Source organism: Rana temporaria, chromosome 2 (assembly GCF_905171775.1).
Source record: "Rana temporaria chromosome 2, aRanTem1.1, whole genome shotgun sequence".
NCBI classification, from domain to species: Eukaryota; Metazoa; Chordata; class Amphibia; order Anura; family Ranidae; genus Rana; species Rana temporaria.
The window spans coordinates 128,698,429-128,720,119 of record NC_053490.1 but is presented as its reverse complement, the minus strand read 5'-3'; the positions used below and the strand labels follow the sequence as shown (position 1 = coordinate 128,720,119).

Sequence of the window (21,691 nt, the reverse complement as noted above, 5' to 3'; positions counted from 1 at the left end):
TCAGTGCATGGCACATGCCCAATCTTGGAACTGTTTCCAAGCTAGATAATCTTCAGTTACCCTGTAAGGCCCCTTTCACATGAGCGCCTCTGTTTGACAGACTCCGTCTGCTCAGCGGTGGATCACTATGCTGATCCCCGTTAAGCAGGCGAATCACAGGTCCATCTCCACTCAATGTGCATAGTGGAGACAGAGTCCCGCTCTCCTCTATGGGGAGATCGAATGAAAATGGACTGCCTGTTGGTTTTCATCCAAACCCATGAAAAACTGACCGGCGGACCTGTTTGGACAGCCCATGTGAAAGGGGTCTCACTTGCGCTCTTGTGTTTCTGATTTTTTATTACCCGACTACCCATTGCTGACCTGGCTTGTTGCTAACCACGCTCTGCTGACCTCCGGATCTCAACCTTGGCTTGTTGTTGATCACACTTATTTAAGAGTGACATATTATTTGCTTAAAGCGGGAGTTCACCCATTTAAAAAAAAAAAAAAAATCTCCCCTTAGCTTCCTGCTCGTTCGGTCTAGGGGAATCGGCTATTTATATTAAAATATGTGCAGTACTTACCCGTTTTCGAGCTGCATCTTCTTCCGTCGCTTCCGGGTATGGGTCTTCGGGAGCGGGCGTTCCTTCTTGATTGACAGTCTTCCGAGAGGCTTCCGACGGTCGCATCCATCGCGTCACTCGTAGCCGAAAGAAGCCGAACGTCGGTGCGGCTCTATACTGCGCCTGCGCACCGACGTTCGGCTTCTTTCGGAAAATCGTGACGCGATGGATGCGACCGTCGGAAGCCTCTCGGAAACCTGTCAATCAAGAAGGAACGCCCATTCCCGAAGCCCATACCCGGAAGCGACGGAGAGGATGCGTCTCGTAAACGGGTAAGTACTGCACATATTTTAAAATAAATAGCCGATTCCCCTAGTAATAACGAGCAGGAATCTAAGGGGGAAAAGTGCCCTCTAAGGGTGAACCCCCGCTTTAACCAATTCAGCCCCAAACTATTTGGCTGGCCAAAGACCAGAGCACTTTTTGCGATTCGTCACTGCGTTGCTTTAACTGACAATTGCGCCGTCGTGCGACGTGGCTCCCAACCAAAATTGGCGTAATTTTTTTCATTTTTGATCACCTTAGTTTTTGCACTATAAACAAAAATAGAGCGACAATTTTGAAAAAAGCTATATTTTTTAATTTTTGCTATTATAAATATCCCCCCCAAAAATTTTTTTTACTCAGTTTAGGCCGTATTTTTCTACAGATTTTTGGTAAAAAAAAGCACAATAAGCGTTTATTGATTGGTTTGCGCAAAAGTTATAGCGTCTACAAAATAGAGGATAGTTTTATGGCATAAATACATATATTTTTTTTAACTTGTAATGGCAGCGATCAGCGATTTTTATTGTGACTGTGACATTATGCTGGACACATCGGACACTTTTGGCGCTATTTTTGGACCATTCACATTTATACAGCGATCAGTGCTATAAAAATGCACTGATTACTGTGTAAATGTGACTGGCAGTGAAGGGGTTAACCACTAGGGGGCTAGGAAGGGGTTAAGTGTGTCCTAGGGAGTGATTCTAACTGTTAGGGAGCATGGCTACGAGTGACACATCACTGATCGCTGCTCCCAATGAGAGGGAGCAGACGATCAGTGACATGTCATTAGGAAGAACAGGGAGATGTTGTGTTTACACTGACATCTCCCCGTTCTTCAGCTCCGTGACACGATCGCGGGACACCGGCGGACATCGAGTCTGCGGGTCCCGCGGGCACGGTCACAGTCATTTTACCTTTTATTTTTACACTTTTCTTTAAAAAAAAAAACACTTTTATTCCTATTACAAGGAATGTAAATATCCCTTGTAATAAAAAAAAAAAAAAAACAGGACCTCTTAAATATAAGGACTCAGGATGACCAATATCAGGCTCAATACATTTATCTGACAATCGATAGGAAGATAAACATTTATCAACCACCAGCAAAGCTTCAACCATATGAAGGATGGTAAAATCATGGCTGATGTTATATAGAATAGCAGATGCTGATTTCTTGTTATTTCAGCATGCTTCCTTTTGATTAACTAAATCATGGTTTCTGACAGGTAGCAATATAATGCTAAAATATTTATTTAATATTAGTACTTATGACAGACCCAACCAGGACAGGAGCTTTTGGAGGGGACTGCAGGGTAGCCTCTTGAATACTGACTATGGACCCTGGCTTTTGAGGGGGCTCTATTCTTGAAAGGTGTGCGCCTGGGGGACCCTTGGAGTGGTCTTTCTTTGAAAATGGGTCCATGTCTCCTCAAAAACACAGACTCTGGGAATCTAGGACCTGGATCCAGATTTGGGGCCTTTGTGCCCAAACCGGAACTGACTGCTTTAGACTTTGAGAATCAGAGCAGATGTTCATATAATCAGCTCATAACAACCCGATGCTGGGGTCTTCTGCTATAATCTGTTTAAGGCCCCGTACACACGACCAAACATGTATGCTGAAACTGGTCCGCGGACCAGTTTCAGCATACATGTTTGGTCATGTGTAGGCGCGAGCGGGCCGAATTCCAGCAAACATTTGCCCGCCGGGCCTTTTCCCAGCGGGCAAATATTCGTGGACGTGTTTTAAAACCGTCCGCTGGAATCCTGCCCGCTCGGACATGTACGGTCGTCAGTACAGACCTACCGTACATGTCCAGGCGCCCGCCGTCCCTCGCATGCGTCGAATGACTTCGACGCATGCGTGGAAGCCTTTAAATGGCAGGCCCGCCCACGTCTCCGCGTCATCGTCACACGCCCCGCGTATTGTTTACGCGCGGACTTCTGTACGATGGTGTGTACAACCATCGTACAGAAGCCCTCTGGCAGGCATGTACGGTGAAAACGGTCCGACGGACCGCTTTCATCGTACATGTTTGGTCGTGAGTACCCGGCCTTAGATGTTATGTGCTAAGTGTCTCTGCCCCATTGTGTGCCTCCTAGGTCTGAATTCCCATTGTTAATTAAGTCGCCTATTGTTTCTGTCCGCTCATCTCTTGGAGATGTGATTAATATTGTGTCCACTTTACCTTGTTGCCGAACCAATGTGGGATGTTTATGTGTTTATAATAAAGTGTACTAAAATGTACTTTGTGTATCCAGAGTTGTGGCCTTGTTGCCAGATTGTCTGGGCAGCCCCTGACTAATCAAGGCTTGTTGTTAATTAGCATACTATGCATTTTTATGTTGGCTGTTCCTTAGCCATGTTAATTATCTTACGGTTTGCATAATGTGACCAAGCTCAATTCAGACAGGAGCCAATTAAACTACCGTATTTTCCGGCGTATAAGACGACTTTTTAACCCCTTAAAATCTTCTTAAAAGTCGGGGGTCGTCTTATACGCCGGTAACCTAACATCCTTACCTTATCCTAAGACATGCAGAATAGCGGCCATACATTTTTCAAAGCCGCGCCTCCTACTTCTTCTGTTCCGTGATAGGCGGAACACTCAGCTTCCCAGGAGACACTGTGTTTAGTGTCCGCCTATCACGGAGGCCCTCTCATCCTGTGTTTAGTGTCCGCCTATCACAGAGGCCCTCTCGTCCTCAGACGAGAGGGCCTGCGTGATAGGCGAACACTGAACACAGTGCCTCCTGGGAAGCTGAGTGTTCCGCTTATCACGGAACAGAAGACGTAGGAGGCGCGGCTTTTGAAAAAATGGACGGCCGCGATTCTGCATGTCTTAGGATAAGGTAAGGGAACAGTCTGGCATGTAATGGGGCACAGTCTGGCATGTAATGGGTCACAGTCTGACATGTAATGGGGCACAGTCTGGCATGTAATGGGGCACAGTCTGGCATGTAATGGGGCACAGTCTGGCATGTAATGGGGCACAGTCTGACATGTAATGGGGCACAGTCTGGCATGTAATGGGGCACAGTCTGGCATGTAATGGTGGCACCGTGAGGCGAGGCATGGCTAGTAGGAAGGGGGTAGTCTTATACGGTGAGTATATCCCAAAACCAACATTTTGGCTGGAAAATTAGGGGGTCGTCTTATACGCCCAGTCGTCTTATACGCCGGCAAATACGGTACCAGTGCATCTTTGGAGTGTGGTAGGAAACCCACGAAGGAACAGGGAGAACATGCAAACTCCAGGTAGGCAGTGCTGTGGTTGGGATTTAAACTGACAACCCTAGCGCTGCTAGGTGGAAGTTCTAACCACTTTTTGTAGCATCCACAGCATAAATATGGTTACTTTCGGATTACTATAATAATTTTCAGCATTATCTATTTATTCTATTGCTTTTTTCACTATCCAGCATATGCCACAGATAGCATTCCAATATGATTATTCCCATTAAATAAGTACCAATTGCATCCGTATGTCATAATGTCAGTTTTCATTAACGTAGTTATGCAAGCCTTTGTGTTTAGACCTTTTAAGAATTCAGACATGACCCCTTCAAAAAATGCATAATGTTTATTATCTGCAAACTCTGCTTAACCCCTGTCTTGTGGCTCAATTTGAATGTGCTTTGAAATATCTAGTAAAATATTTGCACTGCACCATACAGTAATTCTCACAGCTTGAAAAGTCAAGCCAATGTGTTAATCACACGCGTAAGCTATAGCAAGAATGAAAAAATAAATAACCCCTGTATTTTTATGTGCGCCATGGGAGAAAGGAAAGACTTATTTATTTAGAGATTCCTCTTTGCAGCATTCATGCCTCTCTGGACAAAGGGACCGATCCACTTAGGGGCTTGGAGAATCTTAGAAGGTGTTTGAGTTTGCATAAGAGGATATCCTGGGCAGCAAAAGCAAAAGCAATGATTGCAGCTTCAGGATATACAGGATCATTTCCTGAAAGCAAAGGCTACTATCAAGTGTAAAATAGCTCATGCCACTTGCAGCAGAGAATCTTCGCTAACAGCTGTGGAAAAGATTCACTAGATCGCAGGCAATCCGTACAGCATATTTACAGGTAAGAAAAGCTTTCCATGATATTCTTACCATGCCTACAGCACAGACTACAATATATGACACTCAGACTCTGTTCTTAACATAGAATATTCCTTGGTGGAAATCTAATAACATTGGACTCATGTTGAAAGTGGCTCACATATTTTAATTTTCATGTTACTAAACTGTATACTTGTATACAATATAGCACAGTGTTTTCAGATGGGGGTCATAATTTAATAATGGATACATTTACTGTACTACCTTACAGAAATCTGCAAAATGTGCAACAACTATATATATTTATAGTAAAATTATACATTTTACATCTCTAAAACAACTTTTAATTAGGGTTTATTTAAAAAAAGGAACCATCTTTAAATGTTAATTTTACTTACCATGAGTATATGGATTTAAACCTATACTGTATGTTTTATACTTGTATATACTTTTTATATACAATTTTTATATACTTACCTTATTCAATATTGATGTCTTAATATTAATGGTAGTAATTCATAGCAACCAATCAGAATTAAGTGTGATGAAGTCAGAAAAGTGCAAATAAATTCAGCTCTTCTGCCTTGCAGCACCAGGGTCCTGGGTTCAAATCCTGGTCAGTACACTGTTTGCTTGGAGTTGCATGTTCTCTTTGTGCTTGTGTGGTTTACCTCTCACACTCCAAAGACATGCTGGTAGGTGAATTGGATCCTGTATAAATTGGCTGTAGTGTGCGTATGTATGCATATGAGATAGGGACCTTAGGTGGTAAGCTCCACGAGGACAGGGACTGTGCAATATGTAAATTGTCAGTTATTTATTTCAGGAACATATAGCGCTTATTTATTATTCTTATTATTCTTCACATTCCACATTTGTGATCGATATTAGATTGTTTTATATTGATTCATGGTTCATTCACTTTATTCATTTGCGCAGCTCTTTTTTCCCTTTTTTTTGTATTCTCTGAATGTGCGGTCTCACATTGTGAGCTGCGGCACATATATATTTTTCACGTATTTAGGTAGCGCAGTATATTCCATCCTTACATATTACATATATAGCGCTGTCAGTTTACACAGCCCCTGCCCTCAAGGAATTTACAATCTACAAACAATTTACAAAGCTATATATAAATACCTGTATTAAAAAAAATGATGTGTTGGCATGTAGGCTGCCATCGCTGACCTTCTCATGAAACATGCTGGTTACATGCCAGTCTCTAGAGTCAATACGGTTTGTGTTACTAACCCAGAACAAGCTTGCAACAGGTTAAGTCTGCACTGAGCTGAACTGAGATGTCCAATAATTATCAGCTATCTGCTATGTATAGGTGTATGTAGTCCAAATCAGGTATTGAAGCCTAGGGTGACAACGCTGCGCCTCAATAGATACAGAGCAGGTGAGAGTTGTCTCCTTAGAGCAGGCAGTGTGTTTCTGAGTCACCAGGTGATAATGAAGGGAAAACAAATCCTGAAAAGAAGGGAAATGTGCAACCACCTCATCTAAGCTGCAATATATTACAACTTTCTGTTTAAGTTTAGATATGCTTTAACTACAGAGATAAATATATTTACCATATAGCCATGTTTTCAATTAGCCAGAGCAGAATAGATGTGCACTAAAAAAACACAAAAAACAAAACCAAAAAAAAAAAACGGAACAGAATTGAAAAATCTAATAATCCACATACTTAATTAGCTAATATGTACTCTAGATTATGCTAAAATCTTAAATATAAAAAAAAAAAAAATTAAATAATAAATGCAAATGCAAAAATATCTACAGTATGTACTTGCTTATTATGAATTTTCTTAAACTCTTTATTCTCAAGACAAAGTAAGTGGATGGGTAATTATTTGATATTCAATACACTGACACTGATCATCTAAAATCAGTTTTGACATTACATTCTGGTGAGTCTCATTATTTGTGATACAACAGCTGGAAATCGACAGATTGTCCTCTTGGGTTATCAGACTTGAAGAAGTACAGTTTCATCCATGACAACTATTACAACAAGAACATTATTTGTAGATAGAGATACAAACCTTACATAGCTGTTAGCCATGACACATAGTACCATGAAAGCTACAAATATATAAAAGCAATTGTTTTTATATAACTGATCATAAGTAGAATGGGTCCATGCTTCTCTCTTGTTAAATACTTCCTAGCATTTCCTTTTCACTCCATAAAGCTCACATAGAGGGTCTGACCTCTCACTGTGGAATGTTTGTAAAAATAACCCTCTAAGTACTGAACAGATATCAAACAACAGGAAATGTTTTTTATCTTCCTTTTGAAATTTGGGTAACTTTTTTTTTCTACCGATGGAATGTTTTACATCCTCTATCTATAGTGATTGTATTTACACAGAGGAGGGGTTGATTTAAATGCTACACATGAATACGGATAAGAATAATATGTCAGAATACTAGCAGACGTTTTCAGTTTATGCTTCACCACATGTAATTTTAGTGACTTTCAGTCATTGCGAATTGTGTTACTGATGGATCAAAACAGAAGCCTCGTAAAAACCTGGAAGATCACATTTAAGTGAACACTTAAAACTACCCATACACTTAAACTGTTCACAATAATTTGCAATGGGTAGAGCAAATCTGTTATAAAGAGATGTGTACCTAAGTTGACCTGTCATAGGGGTTTAGTATATGTAAACTCCCATCTTGTTAAACAACCCGTTTAGTATAAAATAGAAACATAAAGCAAAACAATTGTGTGAAATATAAAAAAAAAAGTATAAACACTTTTTTCCCATTATTATAAGTGATCACATTCACTCTGTTCTCAGCTCCATTAGGGCTTGGCGAAGAGAAACAGCAGCAAACCAAACTGCCCAGTGAAAGGTTCAAAGGTTCCAGCCAGGGACGTCGTTAGGCCCGGGCTTAGGGGGCTGGAGCCCCGAATGGGTCCCTGTAAAGCCCCGAATCCCGGGCATTTAGCCAGCCGTTGTTAGCCCCGAGCAGCGAGCACGGGGACCGTTCTGATCCCGAGTGCCGCCGAGACAGAGTCCTGCTGAGTGCCACCGCGCTGATTGTGGCCGAGTCCTGCCGAGTGCGATAACAGGCTGGTCCCGCCTTCTGGAGCCCAACGCCTATGAATGATGGACGTCCCACTGATCCAATGCCGGGACGTGTGACGTCCATCATAGGCGCCCGAAGCTCCAGAAGGTGGGAATTACAATAATGCAGCGCCACATCACTGAGATGATCCCCACTCGGAGCTCGGGCGGGCGGCTCACGCATCGATTGGGAGAGATCAGGCCAGCGGTGGAGCGATCGGGTGATAGAAAGGTAAAAAGGCCACTAGGTCCAGCAGGCAGTAGAGTAAATGTAAATGCAAAATGCAAAGTCAGGTAGGTGTATGTATGTCAGGTAGGTAGGTGAGTGTATGTAGGTCAGGTAGGTGAGGTCAGTGTAGGTCAGGTAGGTGTATGTATGTCAGGTAGATAGGTGAGTGTATGTAGGTTAGGTAGGTGAGGTCAGTGTAGGTCAGGTAGGTGTATGCATGTCAGGAAGGTGGTGTATGTATGTCAGGTAGTAGTCAGTGAAATGGTCAGTGTGTCAGGTAGGTGAGTTTAGTGTTGAGTGTGCAATGGTAAGCCAGACAGCAACCAGCAAGTGAGCTTACCCCGCCCCCCCCCCCCCCCCCCCACCGCCCAGCCCAAAAAACCTGTGCCATGACCATCCCTGATCCAAAACCGTGCTGACGTGACCCCCCCCCCCCCGGTGCCGGCCTCGGGCTGAAGCGCCCCCACCTTCTTCCAGCCCCCCCCTGGTGCCGGCCTCAGGCTGAAGTCCCTGGTCTTCTTGCCACCTAGCTACGCCCCTGGTTCCAGCACAGCTAGAGAACTGACCATGCTGTGTTCTCCTGTTTAATGTTGTAAGTTTTAAATAGGAAAACAGAATGACTAGCAGGAAGACCAGGGATATTACACAAAGGAAGCAATACAAAGAGAACAGGATACTTTTTCACACAAGTATATGGTACAGCAGGCACATATCAGGAATATGAAATGTTGGGTTTACATATTCTATGTCCACCTAACTTAAACACACTAGGCCCTCTTTAAGCATTGTCCTTTAATACTGGTGTAGATTTCTAGAAATATTATTATTCCAAATGATCAGACCCATTTGTCTCCTGACAGTCCATTCTGTCATTCTGTGTTAGCACAGAAAGTTTTGAGTCCAATAACCAAGCCACTACATGTGGCAGAGAGCACTGGAGGGTGGCATGGCAGAGAGCACTGGGGGAGGCAGAGATCACTGGGGGGAAGGTTGAGATCACTGGAGGGGAGGTTGAGAGCACTGGAGGGGGGTGGAAAAGAGCACTGGGGGGGTGGCAAAGAGCACTGGGGGAGGCGGAGAGCACTGGGGGGTGGCAGAGAGCACTGGGGGGGTGGCAGCAGAGAGCACTGGGGGGGGTGGCAGAGAGCACTGGGGGGTGGAAAAGAGCCCTAGGGGGTGGCGGAGAGCCCTGGGGGGAGGTGGAGAGCCCTGGGGGGTGGCAGAGAGCCTTGGGGGGTGGCAGAGAGCCCTGGGGGGTGGCGGAGAGCAATGGGGGGTGGCAGAGAGCCCTAGGGGGAGGTTGAGAGCCCTGGGGTGTTGAGGAGAGCAATGGGGGGTGGCGGAGAGCAATGGGGGGTGGCGGACAGCAATGGGGGTGGCGGAGAGCAATGGGGGGTGGCGGACAGCAATGGGGGTGGCAGAGAGCCCTGGGGGGTGGCAGAGAGCCCTAGGGGGTGGCGGAGAGCCCTAGGGGGAGGTTGAGAGCCCTGGGGGGTTGAAGAGAGCAATGGGGGCTGGCAGAGAGCCCTGGGGGGTGGCGGAGAGCCCTAGGGGGAGGTTGAGAGCCCTGGGGGGTTGAAGAGAGCACTGGGGGGTGGCAAAGAGAACTGGAGGGTAGCAGAGAGCACTGGGGGGGTTAGAAGAGAGCACTGGGGGGGGTAGAAGAGAGCACTGGAGGGGAGGTTGAGAGCACTGGAGGATGGAAGTGAGCCCTTGGGGGTGGCAGAGAGCACTGGGGGGGGGGTGGCAAAGAGAACTGGGGGTAGCAGAGAGCACTGGGGGGTAGCAGAGAGCACTGGGGGGGGAAGTTGAGAGCACTGGAGGGGAGGTTGAGAGCACTGGAGGGTGGCAGAGAGCACTGGGGGGTGGCAGAGAGCACTGCAGGGGGTAGCAGAGAGCACTGGGGGGTGGCGGAGAGCACTGGGGGGTGGCGGAGAGCACTGGGGTGATAGCAGAGAGCATGAAGGGAGGTGTAGAGCACTGGGGAGTGGCAGATAGAAATGGGAGGGGTGGCAGAGAGCACTGGGGGGGTGGCAGAGAGCACTGCAGGGGGTAGCAGAGAGCACTGGGGGGTGGCGGAGAGCACTGGGGGGTGGCAGAGAGCACTGGGGTGATGGCAGAGAGCATGAAGGGAGGTGTAGAGCACTGGGGGTGGCAGAGAGCCCTGGGGGGTGGCAGAGAGCAATGGGAGGGGTGGCAGAGAGCACTGCAGGGGTGGCAGAGAGCACTGCGGGGGGTGGCAGAGAGCACTGCGGGGTGGCGGAAAGCACTGGGGGGTGGCAGAGAGCACTGGGGGGGTGGCAGAGAGCACTGGGGGGTGGCGGAGAGCACTGGGGTGGTAGCAGAGAACATGGAGGGAGGTGTAGAGCACTGGGGGGGGCAGAGAGCACTGGGGGGTGGCAGAGAGCACTGGGGTTGGCAGAGAGCACTGGAGGGTGGCAGAGAGCACTGGGGGGTGGCAGAGAGCACTGGGGGTGGCAGAGAGCACTGGGGGGTGGCAGAGAACACTGGGGGGTGACGGGGAGCACTGGGGGGTGGAAGAGAGCCCTAGGGGGAGGGGGAGAGCACTGGGGGGAGGGTGAGAGCACTGGGGGGAGGGTCAGAGCACTGGGGGTGGCAGAGAGCCCTGGGGGGTGGCAGAGAGCAATGGGAGGGGTGGCAGAGAGCACTGCGGGGGGTGGCAGAGAGCACTGGGGGGTGGCGGAAAGCACTGGGGGGTGGCGGAGAGCACTGGGGGGTGGCAGAGAGCACTGGGGTGGTAGCAGAGAACATGGAGGGAGGTGTAGAGCACTGGGGGTGGCAGAGAGCCCTGGGGGGTGGCAGAGAGCAATGGGAGGGGTGGCAGAGAGCACTGCGGGGGGTGGCAGAGAGCACTGCGGGGGGTGGCAGAGAGCACTGGGGGGTGGCGGAAAGCACTGGGGGGGGGCGGAGAGCACTGGGGGGTGGCGGAGAGCACTGGGGGGTGGCGGAGAGCACTGGGGTGGTAGCAGAGAAAATGGAGGGAGGTGTAGAGCACTGGGGGGGGGGTGGCAGAGGGCCCTGGGGGGTGGCAGAGAGCACTGGGGGGGTGGCGGAGAGCACTGGGGGGGGTGGCAGAGAGCACTGGGGGGGGTGGCAGAGAGCACTGGGGGGTGGCAGAGAGCACTGGGGGTGGCAGAGAGCACTGGGGGTGGCAGAGAGCACGGGGGGGTGGCAGAGAGCACTGGGGGTGGCAGAGAACACTGGGGGGTGACGGGGAGCACTGGGGGTGGAAGAGAGCCCTAGGGGGAGGGGGAGAGCACTGGGGGGAGGGTGAGAGCACTGGGGGTGGCAGAGAGCACTGGGGTGATGGCAGAGAGCATGAAGGGAGGTGTAGAGCACTGGGGGTGGCAGAGAGCCCTGGGGGGTGGCAGAGAGCAATGGGAGGGGTGGCAGAGAGCACTGCGGGGGTGGCAGAAAGCACTGCGGGGGGTGGCAGAGAGCACTGGGGGGTGGCGGAAAGCACTGGGGGGTGGCGGAGAGCACTGGGGGGTGGCAGAGAGCACTGGGGGGTGGCAGAGAGCACTGGGGTGGTAGCAGAGAGCATGGAGGGAGGCGTAGAGCACTGGGGGGTGGCAGAGAGCACTGGGGGGTGGCAGAGAGCACTGGGGGTGGCAGAGAGCACTGGAGGGTGGCAGAGAGCACTGGGGGGTGGCAGAGAGCACTGGGGGTGGCAGAGAGCACTGGGGGGTGGCAGAGAACACTGGGGGGTGACGGGGAGCACTGGGGGGTGGAAGAGAGCCCTAGGGGGAGGGGGAGAGCACTGGGGGGAGGGTGAGAGCACTGGGGGGAGGGTCAGAGCACTGGGGGTGGCAGAGAGCCCTGGGGGGTGGCAGAGAGCAATGGGAGGGGTGGCAGAGAGCACTGCGGGGGGTGGCAGAGAGCACTGGGGGGTGGCGGAAAGCCCGGGGGGGTGGCGGAGAGCACTGGGGGGTGGCGGAGAGCACTGGGGTGGTAGCAGAGAACATGGGGGGAGGTGTAGAGCACTGGGGGTGGCAGAGAGCCCTGGGGGGGGCGGAGAGCAATGGGAGGGGTGGCAGAGAGCACTGCGGGGGGTGGCAGAGAGCACTGCGGGGGGTGGCAGAGAGCACTGGGGGGTGGCGGAAAGCACTGGGGGTGGCGGAGAGCCCTGGGGGGTGGGGGAGAGCACTGGGGGGTGGCGGAGAGCACTGGGGTGGTAGCAGAGAAAATGGAGGGAGGTGTAGAGCACTGGGGGGGGGGGTGGCAGAGAGCCCTGGAGGGTGGCAGAGAGCACTGGGGGGATGGCAGAGAGCCCTGGGGGGGTGGCAGAGAGCACTGAGGGGGGTGGCAGAGAGCACTGGGGGGTGGCAGAGAGCACTGGAGGGTGGCAGAGAGCACTGGGGGGGGCAGAGAGCACTGGGGGGTGGCAGAGAGCACTGTGCAGATCATCAAGAGTGTAGAATCTGACATTAATTGGAGTTGGTCACTAACTGCAATATAATAGTAAATCACAAAACCATTTATTACACTATGAACTTGTCGATCTTCAGCTAAGCTAATTGATGGCTCTTTAAGCAAAGTATTAGGTTAGAAACATATACTGTTGGTGGAATTTTTCTTTCTAGGTCAAAAAGTCAAGTAGGCTGTAAAAATAATTTGCACTTGCTATTTTCATAAACAATATAGCTATGACATATGTACCAAAATAAAATGAACGAGAACATGTACCGTATGTACCAAGAAATAACATCTCCTATATCCAACTTGTCCATCTTGCAAGAATCTTTAAGGCATATAACCTAAGAATGTCACTTGATTGCAGCACAGTCACTTGTATTATGTGACATGTATATGAGTACCTTTAGACATAAACAAAAAGATTTTTAAGTATGTAACAATGCAAATGTTGTTGTACAAGTAGGATGTACACATGTGAACTTTAGAAATTTTTTTTTACACCAAAAATTGTCTAAATAATGGATTTCCAATCATCCTGGCATCCCTTACTAGGGAAAAAAATATGGTGAAGTATTGTTCTTTGCCATACCTATCTGTGAGGTTGATTTACTAAAACTGGAGTGTGCAAAATCCGGTGTAGCTCTGCATAGAAACCAATCAGCTTCCAGTTTTTATTGTTAATTTAACAGGCTGAAGTTAGAAGCTGATTGGCTACCATGCATAGCTGCACCAGATTTTGCACTCTCCAGGTTTAGTAAATCAACCCCAGTCTGTCTGAGACAAGGAAAGACAAAAAAGGATGTGTTGCATTTCCTATCGTTTTTTATATGCTGATCCCTGTTGTTAAAACAATATTAACAGGCTCATGTCCGAAGTAGTGTTGACAGCACATAACGATGTGGTAAATACTAAATGGACATGCACTTCTAGAATGTCCCAGTTAGAACAGCATATATGAAAATAAGACGATTTCCATGTAAATGAAAATGTCTTGGTAAATGACACATGTAAGCATTTACCTACACAATAAACATATTGCATCCATTATAAAATTAACTTTCTTTCCTCTTTTAAATGAGAAAAGGGAAGAACTGGTCCCAGTGAAAAGAGATTTTTAAAAAATGGGGAAGATCTCCAGGCATGATTAATGAACACCTCTTAAGCCTCGTACACACAACCGAGTTTCTCAGCAAAAAACAGCAAGAAACTTGCTGGGAGATATTTTTTTGCCGAGGAAACCGGTCATGTGTACATTTTCGTCGAGGAAACTGCCGAGAAACTCGACGAGCCAAAAAGAGAACAAGTTCTCTATTTCCTCGACGGGAATGGAGAAACTCGCCTTGTCGAGTTCCTCGACAGCCTAACAAGGAACTCGACAAGGAAAACGATGTGTTTCGCCCGTCGAGTTCCTCGGTCGTGTGTACGAGGCTTCATGGTTGCGAGGACATCTATGGTAGCAAGATACGCCTAAACAGTTGATTTAGCCAGCATCACAGCAGGTTTTCTGACTGGGTAGAGAATTGGGCTGTTTATGGTCATGCAAAATCTAAGCTGGTAATGAAGATTTACTGAACTATTTCTGCTTCTACAACCAAATTGGGATATCACGTACTTTATATTTGTTATACATTTAAAGTTACAAAGAAATGTAAAAATTGCTACTTACATTTTAATTTGCTGATCTTTTTATCAGTGGTAAATTCGATTTGTAGGCTGTCTGTCCTAACAAGGGGTAAAAAAAATCTGAAGGCATAGGTCAGGGGTGCCCAACCAGTGGCCCGGGGGCCACATGTGGCTCGCGGAGACCTCTGATGTGGCCCGCGACCTCATGCTCTCTGTTGGAATAGAATACTGTTATTAAAGGTCAGTTTATTACTATTATTACAGTGTATATATGGGAATATTTGTTCTGCAGTGGTTACTGGGCTGCTTTCAAACTGATCTGCAGATGTAGAGCAGTGCACCTGCGGGTTTCCTGCACTGAGCCATAGACTTCTGTTATTACCTGTGAGTTTAATGAGCTTTCTGAAAGTGCACCAAACCTGCAGAATATAATAGAAGTCTATTGTAAAGTGCAGGAAAGCCAAATGTACACTGTGTTGCACCCGCGGTGTGAAATCAGCCTTGGGCCCCTTTCACAAGGACCCAATTTGACCCTCCATTCAGCTCTAAAGAGTGGCAGATGTAAACCGACTTGTGTCCTACCTCCAATCCGATCCGCTTAAAAAAAAAAGAGAGTTTAGTGGGCTGTGTCCGTTTCCGCTCTCCATATGCAGAGCGGACACGGACCTGCCATCTGCCTGCTTCACTCATTGTGGCCCGCGACCGGTTAGCAAGTCGCTTAGGTGGCCCTCGTGCTTCAAAAGGTTGGGCACCCCTGGCTTAGGTGGTACACTGTATGTAAATGGACTTAATAAGGTCCCTCAGTCTGTCTCTTAAATGTACTTGGGGTAATCAGACTAGCATCCCTTATTTGTTGAGGATAGCCTGCAAGTAAAGTTAAGGTAAGGATTTTATTTTTAAAATTGTTTCTAGATTTCTCAAATGGGACTGTAAACATGGAAAAGGAAAACATATTTCACACATTAGGCAGCAAAATAGCTATGCCTATTATCAGAATATATCTTGAAATAATGAACCATTTGTAAGTTCTAACATGGTATTCTTGTCAGTAACCAAAAGTACTGAAACTAGAGGGTTAGCATAACAACCAGGCATTTTCAGAATTCGCCAGCATTTGTAGCTTCCATGTTTCCTATTTCAAACGTTTTCTTTATGAAATCATAAAGCTGCGAAGAGTATTTCACTGGCTGCATATGTGTGCCTCTTTAGTGACATAATAAGCTGTAAAGGAGAGAAGAGGATGACAGCCCGTGCTACTGCAATCCTGAGAAAATATGTTGTATAGAGTGACTTCATTTTTTGAGGCTTGATGCTAAATATGCTCAAAGCATGACATAAGAGCCAGCCTTTTCCTAGTCAGAAACACAGAAAAGTGGAATAGTTGGATGATATGGTAAGTGTCAGGGCAAAACCTTACTTACAGATTAGATATAAGTGTAACACAAAATGTGCAATGAGTGTACACATAGTCCTCCAAGAAAAAGGACCTTAACCCTGATCCCTTCAGGGCGTTGGGCTCCAGATGGGGACTGAGGTACTTACACATGGTCCTTCCGGCCGAAACCAGATGGACCCCATTCTTTGGAGGGTCTGCCAAAACAGACCCACCCAAGTAATAGGTGGGGCTCCCCCAAAGGGAGACCCCAAGAGAGGTGATGGATTAAGCCAAAACCGTGTACAACACAAAAAGACAAAAAGGTGACAAACAAGGGCAATTATCAAATAAAGTGGGGAAAGAAGGTGAAGAGAGGAAGTGACATTGTGTAAAAATAATGGCAGCTTCACTGTGCCCACCATTGCAGCCTCACCATACCTATCATTGCAGCCTCACCGTGCTCATCATTGCAACCTCATTATACCCATCATTGCAGTCTCACTGTGCCCATCATTGCAGTCTCACCGTGCCCATCATTGCAGCTTCACTGTGCCCATCATTGCAGCTTCACCATGCCCATCATTGCAGCCTCTCTGTGCCCATCATTGCAGCCTCACTGTGCCCACCATTGCAGCCTTACCGTGCCCACCATTCCAGTCTTACCGTGCCCACCATTGCAGCCTTACTGTGCCCACCATTGTGGCCTCACCATGCCCACCATTGCAGTCTTACCGTGCCCACCATTGCAACCTTACCATGCCCATCATTGCCGCCTCACCGTGCCCATCATTGCAGCCTCAAGCCTCACCGTGCCCACCATTCCAGCCTCACCATGGCCACCATTGCAGCCTTACCGTGCCCACCATTGCAGTCTTACCGTGCCCACCATTGCAGCTTTACCTGCCCACCATTGCAGCCTCACCGTGCCCACCATTGCAGTCTCACTATGCCCACCATTGCAGCCTCACTGTGCCCACCATTGTAGTCATACCGTGCCCACCATTGCAGCCTTACCGTGCCCACTATTGTAGCCTTACCGTGCCCACCATTGCAGCCTCACCATGCCCACCATTGCAGCCTCACCATGCCCACCATTACAGCCTCACTGTGCCCACCATTGCAGTCTTATCGTGCCCACCATTGCAGCCTTACCGTGCCCACCATTGCAGCCTTACCATGCCCACCATTGCAGCCTCACTGTGTCCACCATTGTAGCCTCACCATGCCCAGCATTGCAGCCTTACTGTGCCCACCATTGCAGTCTTATCGTGCCCACTATTGCAGCCTTACCGTGCTCATCATTACAGCCTTACCGTGCCCACCATTGCAGTCTTATCGTGCCCACCATTGCAGCCTTACCGTGCTCATCATTACAGCCTTACCGTGCCCACCATTGCAGCCTTACTGTGCCCACCATTGCAATCTTACCGTGCTCATCTTTTTAGGCTTACTGTGACCATTCTTGCAGCCTCACTGTGCTTATCAATGTAGCCTCACTACACTGACTGGGCTCGTCCATGCAGGCAGCCTCACCAGTCAGTGTCTGGATTATGCACAGCAGAAGACCGATGTGTCACAGAGCTGAGTGTGAATTGTTCGGCTGCGCTGTGATAAAAGTCCCGCCCTCCTCCTAGACCAGCTTGTGTGATAGACAGACTCCCGCTGTGTGTTAAATGACATATACACAAGAGGAAGGAGGGGAGCGCTGCAGCCACAGCAAAGCGGCCCCAGGGCAGACAGCCTACTGGGAAATGTCACAGTATCCCAGTAGGCCAGTCCAGCCATGCAGCCTTCCCAGAAGGGAAACATTCCCATAGACACACTCCTGAACCTTGTGCACCACTTTCCCAGAAGCGTTAAAGCTATTATAGCTGCAATATTGAACCCTACGGACTAAGACCTGGGATGCCATTAAAGTTCATGTGCGTGTAAAGGCAGGTGTCCCAATACTTTTGACAATATAGTATATATATATATTTATTTGTATTTATTTATTTATTTCAGGTACTTATTTAGCGCCGTCAATTTACACAGCGCTTTACATACATACATTGTACATTCACATCAGTCCCTACCCTCAAGGAGCTTACAATCTAAGGTCCCTAACTCACATTCATACATACACATACTAGGGACAATTTAGACAGGATCCAATTAACCTACCAGCATGTCTTTGGACAGCCTTTTTTAGCTATTTGGTTAGAGTTCAGCTTTATTTCACTGAGATAGTCCACAGAATATTTCACTGAATCATGTTGCTGTTTACCCAAGCTAGATAAATATTACAAAAACGTCCCATCCGCACTTGACAAACATTCTGGCTATGCTATTGTGGACATAATCGTATCAGCAATTTTCACGGATTTTCTAATTATTTTGCTTCTTTTTTTCAGAAGTCGTTACTTTAATTTAAAATGGCTGAAGAGTTTGGAAGTTTGGAATCGGATGAGCAGTATGAAGATATCCACAACTGGACAGAGCTTATGTACTACCTCAACAATTCTTTCTCCCTCTGCGAGGTTGATCTAGATGAAGGTGTCAAACAGATCTTCCTCTTTATTCTGTATCTACTTACATTTGTTTTTGGTCTGGCTGGAAACTTACTAGTGATATGGGTAAACTGGCAATCAAGAAGAAGCAAGAGCTCCATTAATCTCTATATTTTAAATATGGCAGTGGCAGACCTTGGAGTGGTTCTTTCCTTGCCCTTTTGGATGTTGGAGGCACTTCTGGAATATACATGGCTCTGGGGTGGATTTTTGTGCCGATTTACACATTATTTCTATTTTGCCAACATGTTCAGCAGTATATACTTTCTTACTGCTCTAAGCGTGGACCGCTACTTGACTCTAACATCGTCTTCAGTGTTCTGGCGTCAAAACCAGGTAAAGATCAGAAAAGGTCTTTGTATTGGTATCTGGGTGATTTCTGCCATTTTTCCCATACCAGATGTTATCCACATGCAATTGGTGGATACTTCAGACCCAGTGTGCATGTTTATGGCACCATTTGAGTCCTATGATGAATGGGCTCTTGCGGTTACTCTCATGACAACAATCCTTGGGTTCCTGATCCCTTTTGTTGTAATCCTCATTTACAATCTGATGACTGCCTATCACATTAAGAAATCTGGAAGACCAGAAAGCCGAAGACACTGTCGGCTTATTTATGCCTACATATTGACGTTCCTACTTAGCTGGCTGCCCTATCATGCCACTGTGATAATACTGACACTACATGGATCCTACATCTTTATCAACTGCCGCTTTGCACATATTCTTTATTTTTTCTATGAGATAATTGACTGCACTTCATTGCTTCACTGTGTGGCTAATCCAGTCCTTTATAATTTCCTCAGCAAGGATTTCAGGGGCAAATTCATTAATGCCGTTGTCAAGTACATTCCAAAGGAGAAAAAGGCTGGTGAAAATGCTCCAGAACATTCCACGTCTGTTACTGATCATTCAGTTGTAATAACGAAAGAACCAGGAACACTTCCCGACATTCCTGGCAACAATATTCCAGAATTAAAAATGTAATTTTTTTTCAAATGAACTCGCCAGCCAGTTTAGACTTGTTAAGGAAACATGCATTGAGATGAATATATGGAGGATAACCATGCTGACCTCTCCTTTTGAAAATGCCATTTTGCTTGCCTGTCATGCTGTTCAAGTGGCTTTAATATTGACATTACACAGATTTTGCTTGCTGCTAGCTCTTTGACCATGATTCATGCAACTAGCATTTTCCCTGTCTACATTTTTCAGTACAGATTTCCTTTTAAAAGGTAATAGCCCTGCCCAAGAGCAGAAATCACAAGTAACATTGATACTAAAGGCTCAATTTAACTGACTTTAAGGATAAGTTCTGCCCAACATCCATCCCTCCAGATGGGTGCTCTCAATGAAGAATAGGCTGGTGGGCAGTGTAAGCCTAGGGAAGCCAGGGCCTTCATAAAACGAAATTCATAGGGTTGAAAAGAGGCTATTCTGGCTTATAAGGGTTAGAACAGGCACCTTTGGCTGACCAGTTTGCTTTAAGATATTTATAAGACTATAAGAGATAAACCAAAGCAATCAAAATGGTGTTGTTGCCTTCATAATCTGTTGTAGTTCACATTTTTTTTTCTAAGTTAACATTTAAGAACGAAAATAAAGAAACCTTTACCGGTCTGTGATGGGCAGGCATGAAATGGCATTTATTAGCTTATTTTCTCATAAATCAGCACTACTGACCTTTGTGCTGTTCTCTTGTATATCATAATTATACACAATGAGAGTTACTTTGACTATGGCATTAGGTTCCATTTACTGCTCCATCACAATAAACCTCATGTGAATTATTATAAGCTATACCGCTAAAACCTTTGTATATGTTACAGTTTTGTGTAGTAAGCCATAGTGGGTTCAAAATGTGTAATTACGTTCTGACCACAAATGGATCAAGCACTGGAAAATGATCAATTTCTATTCAGGCCACATGCATTGGTTTGACTAACTGATTATATGAGAACATTCTCAGGAATGACAGTCATTTTGGAACCATGATATAAATGTATATGGGTATGTGTCCACCCAACCTGTAGTTCTCTATTTAAAAAAATAAATGAAAATGTTTTGGCTCTAGGTCTGCAATCCGAAATGCAGCATTACAAGAAACAATGTGATACTCCTGAAGAAACTTCATGAAAAATCTTGAGGCTTAAAGATATGCATTCCCTCTGACCACGCTGTCCTTCAGCCAAAAGACAATTCCTGATTAAATGAAGGCTTGAGGAAGAGGACAAATATTCAACATATGAAAATAATGTATAACTAGTTTTGAGAACATTTTACCATGTTCCACAGAGAAATGGACTAACCGTACATATTTAATCTTACCCTATTTACCCTGAAATGCTAAGTTGGACTGAAGACAGTAAGAACTCCCAGATGATCTATGATGAAAAGATTAAAGGCATGACAGTAAGAACTCCAAGATGATCTATGCTTAAAAGATAAAGGCATTGCAAAAAAGATACACTGATTTGTAAATAATGAATGTTTTGTAACAAAAGATGAAATGTTCATGTCATATTGTATTTCAGATTGTATTTTCATTAAAATAAGTAAACTAAGGAGCATCTTGGTTGATAAATCATACTTTTAGTCCAAGGAAAACTTTGTACTTAACAAAAGGTTCCAAAACCCCTAAATGTTTGACATGCAAATGCAGGGAAAGGTAGCCTTTGACACCTAAAACATTTCACAAATAATCATAAGTACAGTTTGTGTTTCAGATATGGCCCATCCCTTTTTCAGTCTTGGTGTTTTCGAATCCGAGGTTACAGTTTTTCCATGGTGTAAATGTACTGCCCTCAGCACACTTATGCCCCGTACACACGATCTGAATTTCCGATCGTGTGTAGCCCCATCTGAGTTTTTTCATCGGAAATTCCGATGAATTCCATCGGGGTTTAGATATAGAACATGTTCTATTTTTTTCCAATGGAATTCCGTCGGAATTCCGATGTGATTTGGCCAGGCAAAAGCCCGATCGTGTGTACGCGGCATTAGGCCTTTTGCACAAGGGAGTAAAAACCACTACTTTTTGGTTTACTGATCTGATCACTGGTGCATTGTTGTCTATGGAACAATGCACAGTAAAGACCCGTAACACAGCGTGGAATACAGACTTGTAGAATAAAACATGTGTACAGTGCAGCCAGAACGAATTCACAGTGCTCTGTTTTTTTTTTCACATTTTGTTATGTTACACCCTTTTTCCAGCGCTAAAAAAGTGTAACTTAAAGGATCACTAAAGGAAATTTTTTTTTAAAAAATAGATAAAAAGCAATCATATAATGTGCCTCCTAGATGCAAAAACGAAAGTGAAACTAATTTAGTCTTTGCATGTTATTTCAAGCCTCTGTGCTGGACAGTGCCATAGAGAGTCATGGCAAGGAAAACTAAACTAAAGTCTCCCATGACTTTTTTCATAAGGAGCCAGACAACCAGGAAGT

At 46.3% G+C, this 21,691-nt stretch overlaps 1 protein-coding gene across 1 annotated transcript; it reads left to right on the top strand.

The window, feature by feature from the left end:
* The first annotated feature begins 4,707 nt into the window (after positions 1-4,707).
* Positions 4,708-20,810, top strand: GPR182 (G protein-coupled receptor 182). Its single transcript, XM_040340959.1, has 2 exons — positions 4,708-4,963; positions 18,084-20,810. Exon 2 carries the CDS (start codon positions 18,105-18,107, stop codon positions 19,227-19,229), a length of 1,125 nt encoding a protein of 374 aa, XP_040196893.1. The 5' UTR covers positions 4,708-4,963; positions 18,084-18,104; the 3' UTR covers positions 19,230-20,810.
* The last annotated feature ends 881 nt before the right edge of the window (positions 20,811-21,691 follow it).